This window comes from Cibotium barometz, chromosome 63 (genome assembly GCF_041138505.1).
Source record: "Cibotium barometz isolate CiBa-2024 chromosome 63, ASM4113850v1, whole genome shotgun sequence".
Classification (NCBI taxonomy): Eukaryota; Viridiplantae; Streptophyta; class Polypodiopsida; order Cyatheales; family Cibotiaceae; genus Cibotium; species Cibotium barometz.
Window position 1 is genome coordinate 32552122 of NC_141108.1, and position 14501 is coordinate 32566622.

The 14501-nt window shown below is 46.9% G+C and overlaps 1 protein-coding gene across 5 annotated transcripts in view; it reads right to left on the reverse strand.

The window, feature by feature from the left end:
* The window catches only part of LOC147603962 (pyruvate kinase isozyme G, chloroplastic-like), a 61031-nt gene that overhangs the window by 7519 nt on the left and 39011 nt on the right, over positions 1–14501 (reverse strand). For all 5 annotated transcript variants that reach the window (XM_086796280.1, XM_086796281.1, XM_086796284.1 and 2 more), the window contains 4 exons: positions 10418–10480; positions 10150–10325; positions 9940–10042; positions 2041–2189 (listed from right to left, as the gene is read on the reverse strand). In XM_086796280.1, the coding sequence (XP_086652406.1) occupies positions 2041–2189; positions 9940–10042; positions 10150–10325; positions 10418–10480 (491 nt within the window). The remainder of the gene's footprint in view (positions 1–2040; positions 2190–9939; positions 10043–10149; positions 10326–10417; positions 10481–14501) is intronic.

Sequence of the window (14501 nt, forward strand, 5' to 3'; positions counted from 1 at the left end):
TACACCACCAGCAGGCACACAAGGAAGAAAAGTAATAGAATCAAAACTGGGAGGTGCTGAAATCCCAGCTCCAAGGGCACCAATTAGACCTGCAACTGTCCCCAGCTCTCCAGCTGAGTCAATGGGACACTTCAAACCCCCAAAACACCCTCCCCACCTCCCAAATTGGTCCGATTGCCACCTCCAGTTGTCCTCCCTAGTCAGCACAGGTCTCCAAGGTCCTCCGTGATCCTCTATCATCAGCTGACCTTTCATGCTCAGTCCCAGGACCTTCCTGGTTGCTTTGCCGACCCTCCTCTGACTGAACCTTGTAGAATTCTGCCTCTGAATTCTGACGCAGAATTCTAACTCAGAACCTTTGTCTGACACAAAAATCCTCTCCATATGTTCTCAAACTTCCACAGACCCTCAGGAATCTCTAAACTCCACAGACTGTGCTGTCTCAGATTCTCAATTCTCTGCGTCCACAGAGATCTCTAGATGCTCAGAACACTCAAATCAAGCCAGGAGCCAACTCTGTAGCCATTTAGCTGACAGCAACTGACTCATAGCTGCCCCAAAAGCTCTCTCAGCCCACTAACCCTTATGACTGCTGACAGACCAAATTGTCAGCTCTGACCCATACGCTCTTCTCTCAAGCTCAAACAAGTCAGGGAAAGCCTTGTGCACCTTCAGCCGATCTAACTGATGTCCACCTGACAAACAGCTCACACAGAAATGGCTCAGAACCTTCACTTCTCAACTAACACACACAGTCAGCACTGACTCAAAAACACTTCCACAGTCATCAGACTAACTCTTACTGGAGCTCATCTCCTCAAACTCTATTAAGTCCACACTTTCATCACAACAAAAACGTCAAGACAACAGATATCACAAACCAAGCTCTGCTTGAGATATACAAGAAAAAAACTTCATTGTCTCAACAACTCTGAGACCTAGGCATACACATAAGAAGAAAACACAAAAGAAATGCAGGGATCCCCTCAGGTGGATCACAACAACACTACTCCAAACTTTGATCACACTGCCACGCACGACAGGCCTTTCCACACAAGAACAGCACTTGGTCGATAGAAGAACAGCTACAATGGATCACAATTGAACAGGATCAAGTATCTAACGGAGGTGCTCTCCCTCCACTCTGATTCGATCAAATCTCCCACACTGCGCCGTTCTTCAGTTTGCAAACCTCCAACAGTTGCAGGAACTCTAACCTGCAGCCTTCACCAAAATGAAATCAATCTGCAGGAGCCCACTCAACTGCAGATGGTGCTCTCCTCTCTCTCTGGTGATCTCTAGCCACCCTGTCGGGAGAGTCCTCGAAAAAAGATTCAATTTTCCCTTTTCAACAGCACATCGCCGCCTCAAACTCTTCTGGAACCTGTGTTGCCCGTTTGTTTGGATCGCCCACGCACCTTCTATTTCCAATTGCACACATGCTCTTATCCACCCACTACACTCCACCTCTAGGTTGATGAAGGAGCCCAGCCGAGACGAGTGACACTCGACAGAGCCATCGAGCTATGCAGAGCCCGATGCCCCCGACCCCATGGCCCCCACCCATGCTTGCATCACCACAGGAGGATCGGAGCCATCATTTCCCACAGCCACAGGACTTTCTCCCGCCGGCTCAGCTTTACTACATTGGGTACCATGATGCAATGCCCTATGCAGGATACTTTAGGGTGATGTGAGAGCTTGATGCTCTTTGTATTGGGATCAGCTTTGGCATTTCAGCTCTTGTTCCTTTCTTTTATTTTTAGTACCCACGATGATGTATTCCATGGACATGATGTAATCTTTTGGTCTCATAGGTCATTTTGGCCTTTTGTAGATGTTAATATAACTAGCTTTCTTTCTTTCTTTCTCAATGTAGCCATACTTTGGATGCATTGCCATGGTCACATAGACCTTTGTGGTTTCTGTATGACAATAGATATATGTATCTCCACTGTTCACTTCTGAATGTGGTGTTAGAATATGCAGTGTACGCATGTATGCATAGTTACCAATGCAAGATTTCAGAGACGCACTTACTCGTTGGTGAAAGCAAATACTGTGCCAATTGGCCGATAATGACTGAGCAGCATGGCCATGAAACCTGTTCTGGTGAAGACCAAAATGGATGTACCAAGTGTATTGGACATCATCGTGGCATGGAAAGCAAACATTTCGCTCATGTGTCTCTGTAAAGCAGCCACGACCGAAGAGCATCAAATACTAAGAATTATCTTCACAAGAAAACGAACATTAAAAAGAAGTTGTCAACAAGTTATATATTCATTGTGACAACATAATGATTTGTGATTGTTTGACTATGATGTTTTTTTTGTCCCCTTAAACTTATAGTAGCATTAATGTTCTTCTGTTGCACATTCAAAGCTCAATTAAAATCAGTGCAAACGCCCACAATCCTCCATAAGCAATGATAAAACACTCTTTTCTTGCGACTCCAAATTCAAATATGTAAATTATATGTATCATTTAAAACATATCATACAAGTTTACAGGAGGTTGCAATTTTAACTCTCCTTAGTACTTAAAAGAAATGTAAAAGCATTGAGCTGCATGCATAGCATAGATTTTATACTTTGCCATTCTTTGTGAGTTATTAACAAGTTCTACCTAAACAAACACTTTTACTACTCACGTCTCTGATTGACATGCTGAACTACCATCATTTTCAAAAAGTAAAGAGGCATTGAAAGGTAGCATTAAAAATCAAGCCACTCCATTGGCAATCATAGGGCTTATGTGTCTGAAAGATGCAACATGCATCAGCTCCAATATGCATGTGTCATGCAAAGGTTACTGTTGCAAAGTCTAATTTTTATAAAGACAAAGGAGACTACTACAGTGAGAGCACTGTACCCAGAATGGGTAGCAATAGGCTACCTATCAAAATAAAACAACTAAAGCAAATTAAAAGCAAGCATGCCCACTACATTGAGTTGTATAAATAAAATCCCCCTTTCCCCAATCTAACCATCTTCCACAAATCTTTTGAAGCAACCAAGGGAGAGAAGGCCATTTCTAAAAAGCAACAAAACTGCCTCAAGGCACCAGTCTGGGCCGTATCTGCACAATCCCCCATACGTATCCTATCTTGACACCTCTGGTAGCCCTCTCTCAAGGCCCCTCTCAATCAGGGCTTTGATGTATATACCTAGATGAATCTAGGAACATGCCCAAATTCACCTTATAAGAAAGTGCAATTTATAACCTCATGGTAGTCATCCACAAGTAAATAAACCATCAACTCCATCATGCATAGTATGGACTAGATACTACGACATCCCCACTAACGTCATTAGTGCCCAATAGTGGGTGTAGAACTTGGTATCAATATATGCTTCCACACCCCCCCCCCCACGTGCACATACTTTTTTTAGTGAAACCACTGATTTTAATTAACTTCATGTGAATGGAGTCCATCATTCAAGCAACCCTTAATGCGATCGACAACCATTTTACTGATAATCTTGTATATCACCGGGATAAGGGTAATTGGTCTCCAATCTGCCAAAGACTGACATTAGTGTTTTTTAGGCAACAACTTCACTAATCCTTTTTTCCAGGAAGCTGGCATTTGCCTTGTCTCCCAGGCAATGTTTACCATACGCAGCAAAGGTAATTTGAGGGTGTCCCAATATGCAAGAAAAAATTCAACTGTAAGGCCATCCCATCCTGGAGCTTTCCATCGGCCACAAGACCTGATTGCATCAGACAGTTCTTGTTCAGAGAATTTTGTTTCTAGTTGTTGCGCCTGAGTAACAGAAAGGATGGGGGGTACATGCTGTAATAACCGATGACGTGCATCATACACTTCCATGGCGTGAGAATCGTCCTCACCAAATTGAGAGGAGAAATGGGTAACACAAGTCGCAGCCAATTGTGCTCGGGTGGAGGTCCACGTGTCATCTGAAATTAAAGTGCGACATATAGATGCAGCTTGTTTTCTGGAATGTAAACTCTTGAAAAATTCTTTGGAAGAGCAATCTTTGTCCAAAAGCGCCTGTTGTCGTGCCCGTATCTCCCATTTGACAAGCTTTCGATGATCATTTACCTGAATACAGTGACGAGCTTGACATAAAGAAGTGGCTTCAGCCAAAGTTAGGGAGCGAAGATGACTAAGCTCGATTAACGATTGGCATGTTTGCTTAGCATAAGCAACAGTCTGTCTCCAACCTTTCAAATACTGTTTACCATAATCACGGATGACTGATTGCATGCGAGCAATAAAAGCTGTCCATGCATAATCCAAGTCAATGAAAGATTGAGGAAAGAGTGGCCGACAGGCCTCAAGTATCAGTGCTTTGAATGCATCATGCTCCAAGTAACTATTATTGATGATAAGCAACCTTCGAAGTGGCAATCTGTCATCGGGCATGTCGTGCAGATGAACTCTGAGCCATAAGGGTACATGATCTGAATATGTAAATGTATAATCCACCCACAATTTGGTCGTAAGAGTATCATAATGAAACGGATCAAGCTGATACTATCGATCCAAGCGAGCTTTGTAAGTGGATTGTGCATTATGTTGGAAGGTATACCCAGGCATCAGAGGCTGAGATTCTTTCCAAAGATCAATCAGATTAAGCGTTTCTACAAAATCTGCCCACGAAGACCTCTCAGTAGCAAGCATATGTGTACGACCGGATGTATTATCACCAGGTTGAGGCGCATTATTGAAATCTCCACATATGAATGCTTTCTGTCTCCAAGGGTACAATTTCATTTGTTGCCATATCTGTCCTCTAGCCTGAGAGGATTGAGGTGCATATATTGATGCAAATTCAAAGATTTCACCCTGAATAAAGCACTGCATAACCATCCATCTGCCTTGGAGGTCATTAAATGCCATGACTGGCTGCAAATGATGTTTCACAAGAAAAAGTACACCCGAAAAGGCATGGTGGCCTGCATAAAAAATATCATAACCAGCATAATGGCCTTGCTGTCCAGCGTAGTGATGTTGATTGTGTTCCTGAAGAGCAACGATATCTGGCATACGCTTCAAATATGCCCAAACCATCTTCCACTTTTTAGGGTCACACAAACCCTGTACATTGAGTGTCAAAACTGTGATATATGACATCATATTTATAGTGTATGTATAGTATGAACAAAGAAAGTAGCTCAAGCTTGCATTTCCTCCACAGGGTCTGCACCCCGATCAGGAGGAGGAATATCTATGAGACGGGTGGCTAGCAAGCTAGCAGTCTCTTCTTCGGGAAATAGAGTACGACCTGCAGTTACAGTAGCCCAGGTGATGCCAATTCCAGAATTTTCTTCTGGGGTATGCCCAATGGAGGAGGCTCCATTCCAAGTTCTAGAAGGCAAAGGACGCCTGGGGATAATTGTCCTGCGTGGTGGCTGAGATGTTTCTTGAAGTGTCTTTTCTTTTCCTTTTGGTGAAGAAGTAGAGGGATTAGCCACAGCTACATTCATATTAGAAGAGACTGGCACTTTGCCTTTTTCTTGAGGCATAACAGGAGTCTTTAGACTTTTGTTTTTAACCCCTGAAGGACCAAGAGTGTCCTTATTTTGCATTGGGATGGGCAAGGCATCAGGCGTCATCTTATGGAGGACCAGAGGGCTTTGAGATGCCATATGTCCAAACTTTTTGCACTCAAAGCATGCGCCTGCAAAAAGACCCCATTTGAGTCTGAAAAATGCACTCCCCATGGAAACGTTATTTATGGTAACAGCATAAGATTCCGGAGTGGGCTGATCTGTGTCCCATAAAATACAGAATCGATTTGAGTTGCCATTTGGTCTAGGAGGGCATACAACCTTTCCTAGAGATGCTGCAATTTTAGGTAATAAGGAGGCCAAACATTGGGGGAAGTCCACCACTTCTACCCAAACAGGACAGCGATGCTTAATCAAAGCCTGATAGTCTCTGGTGGGGGACCATGGCAATACATGAACCATCTGTTGTCCATAGAAGTGAGGGGAGTGCTCTAAAAGTGTTTGCTTATGGTGCTCATCCACCATAATGACCTCAAAGAAACCTCTTGCCACATAGTGGACTTTACGAACAAAACAACCACCCAATGTCCGTGTTAACCAATTCTCGACATCAGTAGCAACAGGCTTCCTGCCTGGAAAAAAGATAATCACAGCATGCTTCGCATATTCTCGAATGGGATCTATGATTTCATCCACATCCACTGCAAGCCCCACCAATTTCATCCACATCCACTGCAAGCCCCACCATAGGAACAGGATCTTTCCAATTCTTGCGTGTATCTTGAAATCCTTCATGCATTACCTCATAGATCAGCCCAGCCTCGGGCGTCTCATGCACAGGGTGATCCTGACCCACAGCCTGCTTTTGTTTTTTATGAGCATAATATTTTGTAGGAGAAGCCATGATGAGATAATAGACACCTGGAAGAAAGCTGTATACAGAAATTTGTAAAAGCAATGAAGGATATAAAACAGAGATGGAAGAGGGAGTATAGATTAGCAACGATAGATTTAAACGATGCTGAAGCTATACACAGGAAGGAAAGGGGATGTCGAGGCTAGGAAGCGTCACGGAATGAACAGCGAGGAAGAGCTAGGATCAAGCGAAATTCGATGGAGAAGCTACTAGGTAAAGTCGGTGCAGAAAGGCGAGATCAGGACAGAGAACGCAGAGAATCCAGTGGCTGGATAGAGAATCGAGGGCACTGCAGAGGCACTAGCGAACAGTCGCAGTGGACCCACGAGAAGGGACGGGCACTCCAGAAGTAAAATTCGGCGACCAAAATGCAGAACTAGGCGATTGGGATAATGGCGAAGCAGTCTACTGTGCAATTTCGACGACGAATTGAAGCTGCGAGGCAACCAGGTGCTCACGGGAGCAGCAAATGATGGAATCGAGGCTGATGGACCACGCAGGGAGACCACACACACACGCACCACACACACACACACATGTACACAACAAGAAGCTCTCAAGAGAGTGAGAGAGATAGTGATACCTACTCCAAGTGGATGAATACAAGATGAGTGGAGCTAGGGAGTTGTCTCCACAATATCATAATACAATAAAATAAGTGTGGTGTCCTTTCACACCTAATATCCAAGGGGAAAAACCCAAAGGAAGAAAAGTGCCCTTGGTTAGCCCATGTTCACAAGTGGCACTACTCATAGCACATATACTAATAAACCCCCCTGTAGTGGCAATGTGAACCTGTACAAGGTCGATAGCAGATCATTCTCTATAGGAGAGTAAGCCTAAAGCTTTGCAGAAAGCTTGAAACTTCTCTCGAGGCAACGCCTTTGTGAACAAATCTGCAACATTGTCCTGTGTAGAGCAGAAATATACTGCGATCTCCCCTGCATGAATTCTCTCTCTGACATAGTGATAATAAATCTCTATGTGCTTAGTGCGTGCATGAAACACTGGGTTTCGTGCCACGGCTATAGCACTCTGACTGTCAGTGAGTATGGTGGTGGGTGTCTGTTGACACTCACGAAGATCAGTCATCAATCTCCTCAGCCATACACAATCTACTGTGGCTATAAAGGCTACCCTGTACTCAGCCTCACAAGTAGATGTGACAACAGTGGGCTGCTTTTTGCTAAGCCATTGTTCCACGGGAACACTCACGGGAACACGGATTATGGAAGGAGGCCGGAAGCAATTAATGCGAGAGAGCGGGATTGTAGCCATGGGAACATAAAGACATATATAATTTTTCCATATTTTTGTGCCGAAGTGCAATGTAAATCGTTTTTTGTCAATGTGGGTTCTAAATGAGAGTTCTAAGTGTATTAAGCAAGGCTCACTTACGGGGTTGTCCGCCCATGTGTGAAAGAGGCCTAGGGTTAGGGTTAGTGACATCTTTATAAAAGAGATATTAGCTAAAGAAAGGAGACGTTTTTGGCCATTCTCATAAGCTATTGAGTAAAGCTCTTGAGTGAAGCTCTTGAGTGAAGCTCTTGAGCTCTCTAGCTATGGCAACTCTCTAACTCTCTCTATTGTACTCTAATGAGCATCAAGCTCCAATGAGTATAGTTCCACTTCTTTCTCTTAATTTGTTTTAGTACCATTGAAGTAGATTAATCTATGATTAGTTGAATGCTTCTTTCTTTCTCTTGTGTATGCTGCATGCTTGTAGTGTGTGTGTGTGTAGTCTCCATTGATGCAAGCTCTTGCCCACTTCATTGGCAATGAGTTATTCATGGATAGACTCTCTCTATGAGCTTGTGGGTTTGTGAATGTTACATTCTATGCTTACTTAAGCTTGTGGGTTAGTAGATGCACGCTTATGGGTTTGCACGCATTAGGGAAAGCTAAGATTTAATCAATGTTTGAATGGGATTAAGAGATTGCCATGCATTGCTTGTTCTCTTGATTAGTGTAGTGGATTTAAAGGATTAAGAGATTGATTGAGGTGTTGAATAGTTGAATCGTCAAGTGGTGGTTTGTGTATGTGAGCTCTCCCTCATGGGATAAGCCTTCATGCACTAATCGGGTAGAGTCCTCGGATTGACATTGTGTTTCTTAACACATTTATTGATCGGTAGTACTCTATGAGCACTATATTGCACGGTAGAGAGAACCGCTCTACAATGGCGCCGCTGCCGGGGAGCGAGTGCCTACATTAGTTGAGCACCATACACACACTACCACTCCTTGTTAAGCTCCAATCGATTGCAAAACTGTTGGATAGGAGAGCAAGCTTTGGGATTAATTTTGGTATTTATTTAAGACTAATCTGTTTTTAAATTCTCTTTATATGTCTTGCAATTTGAGTGCGATTGGCTAGCTACGCTTCTCCCTTGAGGTCAGGACAAGGATTCAACACACGGGAAGGATTGGAGGTAGGCGCTAAACCTGCCAATTTCAATTTGTGTGCGAAAGAGAGAGGCCTGATTTGCATTTCTGTCATTCTGTTTGTGGATAATTTTTGTTGTCTGAGGTTAATTTTTACAGTTTCAATTTTTTGCATGTTCGTTTATTTTCTGTTCTTAGCTTAGTTTAGTTTTCTGCATCTTTAATTTTGTGCATTTTAGTTCTCTATTAAACCTGCATTTTAGTTCTCTGTTAAACTTGACTATCCACAGTTACTGACTATCCGGATCAGCGTTGTCTTGAGCTCTAACTTCTGGAGTCGCGTAGACACAAGGACCAGCTGCTTGGATCATGCCGACAGTGTCCCAGCATAGATACCTCACAGCCTCAGATCACAAGCTTTTTCTCCCACATCCAGGAAGCCTCTTGCTACCGCCTAAGAGAGGAACCCACCCAAGACCCACCACCTCTCAGACAAGTCAGACAGTGCACAAAAGAGCCTCTCCGGTTCCCCGGGTTTACCGTAGACCATGTGGTTCATAGGAGCGAGCTAGGCACCCAAGACCTACTGGGGTGCATAGGCGCTCAACCTGTCAGCTCCAAATCAGGAGATGCTCCAACGATATAGGGATGCCCACACAAGACATGTGGACATTGATGCCATTTACACACTTCCTGAGAATGATGATGAGACCTCTCCACCAGCCACCCTAGCTTGATGTTCCTTGGACCTTGTGTCATCGTGCTATTGTATTCCTGAGGATGCTACTTGTATTTGTAGCTAGTAGTCTTTTTTCAGTGTTTTATTTTGTTGTTTTTACCAAGATCAGTGTAACACTTGGATACTTTGTAACACCTTTTTTGTCTATGTCACCAGCCTAGACATTTCCCAATATGAAAGGGGTCTAGTGGACTCCAGCAGTATACCATGCCTAGATATAAGCCAACACTGCCAAGTCTTTTTGTTGTGATAGAAAGAAGTTTTAACTTTAAAGAGGGTTCCAAACCTTGCATATCAAATGCTATTACACAATAGTTGTCTTCAAGTCTTGCATGCTTTTAATCAAACAACCAATTTCCAAGACAGTCAGATTGGTGGAATGGAATCTAGTAAATTTCCTGTGAATAAGTCAAAATACCTTAAAATCATGCCCAAGATTTGCTGGGGCCTGGCCCTCAGACATGGTTGCCTCTGTACGCAAGGCGACTGTGTGCATCACCTTCACAGCTTTCAATGGATACCTAGAATGCAACATCAAATGTTCACAGGAAAAAAGCTTTACAGGGCCTATGTTATAAGCTGCGAGTGTATAGAGCCTTGCGCATAAACGGAGATGGCCAAAACCTACTTTCCATGTGCTGTCTCTCCAGACAACATTACAGCATCAGCTCCTTCACGTACTGCAATGGCAATGTCAGAAACTTCTGCTCGGGTAGGTGTAGGGTGATTGATCATGCTCTCGAGCATATTAGTCGCCACTATCACTGCTTTGCCTGCACTCCGACACATTCTGATAATCTCTTCCTGAAGAAGGCAAATGTTTTCATTAGGTCTCTTTGATCAGTCCAAAACCACCTACGTGCAGATGCTTAAAAAGATGATAACCTACACCTTACCTGAAGCAAAGGAACCTCTTCTATCGGGAGCTCTGCCCCAAGATCTCCTCGAGCAACCATTGCCTAAGCATATAAATGTTTCTTAGAAATCAAAAGTAAAACACTGCTTAAAATTCCACTTTAATGCATTTGAGGTTTAAGAACATCCACACAGTTAAACCCCAGGGTTTGAATTCATAAACCCCATTGCAAACATGTTGCATGATTGCAATTATGCCCCTTGAATGGGAGTTTTAAAGAGATTCCTCCATATACATGTTGAGGTTTTCTTACGATTGCATTATATGACCTTTACAATTTCTACCTTGGCCTTTTTAAGGCATGTATGGACATCTAAAGTCAAGTGCACATGGGAGGACCATGTTTACATCTGACTAATTATGGATAAATGTGATGCATTGGACATTGATTGGGGTGCTAATTCATCTAATGGCAATGCAGACATAACGCCACATGGGTATTACTTGTATGGTACTTAGAACACCCTCATATGAACGATATGCATCCATGGATGCACAACAGAGTACATGAGTGTGTGATTGAGAATGCTCTCCATCATGAGTGTGTGATTGAGAATGCTCTCCATCATGAGTGTGGTATATCATGCATTATCTCATTTGGTATTGATGTTCTTACAATAGGGTCAGATTAAACCTTTTAGCATCTATGGCTTATGAAGTGTGGCCGTACACGAAGATGTCCTGCATGACGAAACACCTACCTGAAAAAGGATATATGCCAGAACACTTGCCTCTCTGCTAAAGCGTGCATGCGGAAGAGGAAAGCAGGTTTGTACTAGGAACACACCTCTACGAATGCCAATTAGAATTGCTAACAGATGACATGGGGGCTCAACTGAATACTTCTTATCCAAGAACTTTCTCATTGGACGAGGAATGCAAGGATGCTAAAGCAGACGATTTGAGGACACTAAAAAACATGCACAAGCACTCACCCTTGCAACCCCTCCTTGAAGATTTGGCAACAGACACATGAAACGAAAGAATATCCAACAAAGATTTCTTCTCGGATGCTAAATTATGCATGAACCCTCTCCAAGTTCAACTTCAATAAAAAAACAACTTGAAATTTATGGATAATGTGGACAGTTTGAAAAATCCCGCTCGCTGAAGCTCCCGACTCCCCCTGCTCTGCGCGCCTTCGCTCCCCCCCCCCCCTCCTCGCGTTCCTTCTCTCCTTCCGCCCCCCGCTTGTCCCCTCTGCTCGCCGCTGCGCCCCCCCCCTCCTTCCTCGCTGCTGCGCCTCCCCCCCCCTCTTCGCCAGTTCGCCCCCCCCCCCCCTCTTCGCCATTTCGCCCTCCCTCCCCGCTGCCGCCTGTTCGCCCTCCCTTCCCGCTGCCGCCAGTTCGCCCCCCCCGCCTCTTCGCTTCTTCTCTCCCGCCGCCCTTCAGCAGCGCCCCGCCCCCTTCCTTCTCGCGTTGTCGCCGCCCCCCCCCCCTCTGGGCCTCTCCTCCGTTTTTTTTGCCCCCCCCCCCCCCCTCCCTCCTCTGTCGTGCTGCTTTTCTCCCCTTAGGGGTTTTTGTTTTTTTCCTCATCGTCTTCCGTCCTTCCGCCTCTTGGTGTGCAGCCCGCTTCTTGCAGGTTTTCCGCTTTCGCCTCGCCTTCGCTTGAGCTTCAGACTCTGATGGAGACTCCTCCCGCCTCGCCTCAGAGGGACTCTTCTGCAGCCCCCTCGCCCGCCCCCGAGGTCATCCCCATCAGGCTTTCTCTTTCGCCGGAAGAGGAAGCGAGCCTCACCGCAGAGGTGGAGCGCCTTCAGGCTCACTCCACCATCTGCCGTATAGTCGGCACTCGCCCCAGCAGAGGGGAGATCAGGGATCTTCTTCAGGCCCGCCTTCTTGCAGATGTGGGCAAGATCCTGGATGTACAGCTCTTGGGCCGGGGACATTATCAGATCGAGTTCGAGACCGCCCAGAGCGTTGCCAAGGTCCTTGCCATGAGTCCTCTGGATATCAGGGGTGCTCGGGCTTTCTTCAGGCCTTGGCAGCATGGATTTGACCCAGCAGCGGCGGAGCAGGGAGAGCGCCTCTTCCATATTACAGTTTGTTTCCCTGGTCTCCGCCGGGAGTATCTTCCGCTCCTCTCAAGGCTCGGAGCATTGGTGGGCTCGGTTCTTGAGACGGGCCCCTCAGCAGCTTCAGTGGTGGCCAGAGCAGCTGGGCTACCTTCGGTCAGAGTGTTGGTATCTGACATCTCCTCCCTTCCTAAGGTCATTCAGCTACCTAGGATAGGGGGGGGGTGGATAGATCAGAGAGTGGAGTTCTCGGGGCTCCCGAACCAGTGCTTCATTTGCAGGCAGGTCGGTCATTTGGCCAAGGCCTGCCCTCGCAGGAGACCTCGGCCCTCACCACAGCAGCAGGCCACGGATGGCCCGCCCACAGATTCGGCTCGGCAGGCAGCCTCAGGGACACCTGCTCAGGCCACAGAGACCTCGGAGTGGCAGCCTGGACAGGGGCGCCGTCGAGGGAGACAGCCACAGCAGCGCGCCCAGATACCGCTGCAGCAGCAGCCACAGTCTCAGCCTCACTGGGTTCCCGTGAGGAACAGATTTGCTCCCCTTCAGGAGGAGACCCCTGCAGCGACCGAGGACCAGGAGATGCCAGCTCCCCCTCCTTCACCTCCCCCACACCCACCCCCTCCCACCGCCTCGCGTCCACCATCGCCTCCTCCCGCCCCCGCTCCGGTCTCGGCAGCGGCTCCCTCTCCTCCTCCTCCTCCCCTTCCGCCCGCCTCGCCTTCCCGGGAGGTCCTGGCAGTTCCCTGGCGCTCACCTGCAGTCCGGAGGGCGCTGAGCACTGACCTCGCTCGAGCGTCACAGAGGAGACCTATGCCGATTAGGGCCTCACGGATTTCATCTATCCGCAGTCGGCTGAGTCGCCTCGGCATTCGTCAGCGCTCGGAGGCGTTTGATTATACCTTTACACGGCTTTTTGGAGCCGAGGGCCCCCATGAGCCAGCACCCATCCGAGTGCATGTAGTGATACCTCCGGCCCGCGGGGAGGAGGCACTAGACTCAGCGGTGGCCTTCTCGTTCCCTCTATGTGGACCTTGTGACCGGGAGTGGACTCTAGAGCTCGCTCTCAGCACGTTGAAGACTCAGGCAGTTGAGTTTTCTCACCACATGAGCGATTTGGAGGTTACAGATGTGATAGGCCGACTTTGGGAGTTGGCTCATTTTTTCTTGGATCCCGGGAGTGTGGATACATCCGGGATTCGGCATTTGGTCGTGCGCATAGTTGCAGATTTGGCACGCGACCCAGGATATGTGAGTATACACGAGGTTACTATGTCAGAGCAGGAGGCAGTCGCCATGGGTCACAGCCACTGGCGCCTGATCCGGGATTCTTGCAGTACACCGGGTGGGCAGACTCGCAGCCGTTCGGATGGGGACTACTCTCCATCCAAGCCGCTTGCGAAGGCTCGCCGCACGGCTGAGACAGCATCCACCTCAGTAGGACATCCATGAGGATCATCTCATGGAATGTACAGGGCCTTGGCGGAGCACACTTTATACGCTATCGAGGCTGCTTGAGGCAGGAGCTACAGAGATGCCTGGTTGGTGGCAGCATTGACATTCTGATGATGCAGGAGCACCACTTGGGTGAGAGCAGGATCCGGAGATATGGTTCGGTGATGCCTGGTAGATGGGACACTTTCTGGTCTGCAGGGTTTGGTCCTTTGGGTGGACAGGGAGGAGTATGCATGGTTATTGCAGATGCATGGCGGCAGGCCATTGTGGATCGAGGGATCATTGTGCCTGGTAGAGCACAGTATGTCATTCTGAGGATGCATGATGAGCTATTGGGTGTGCTCAACATCTATGCGCCCAATCATGCTAGTGCCAGAGCAGAGTTTTGGACTCAGGTTACAGATGCATTGCCAGAGGCCGCACATTGGTGTGTTGGGGGAGACTTCAACATGCTTGAGGACCCGGCAGATAGGGTGGGAGGCAGTCATGTTACAGTGCACGGCACGGAGCTTGCAGCTTGGGACCGGTTTTGCATGTCACTGAGGATCACTGATGCATGGCAGCATGGGGCTTTCTCCCGGTCTCAGGACAGTCT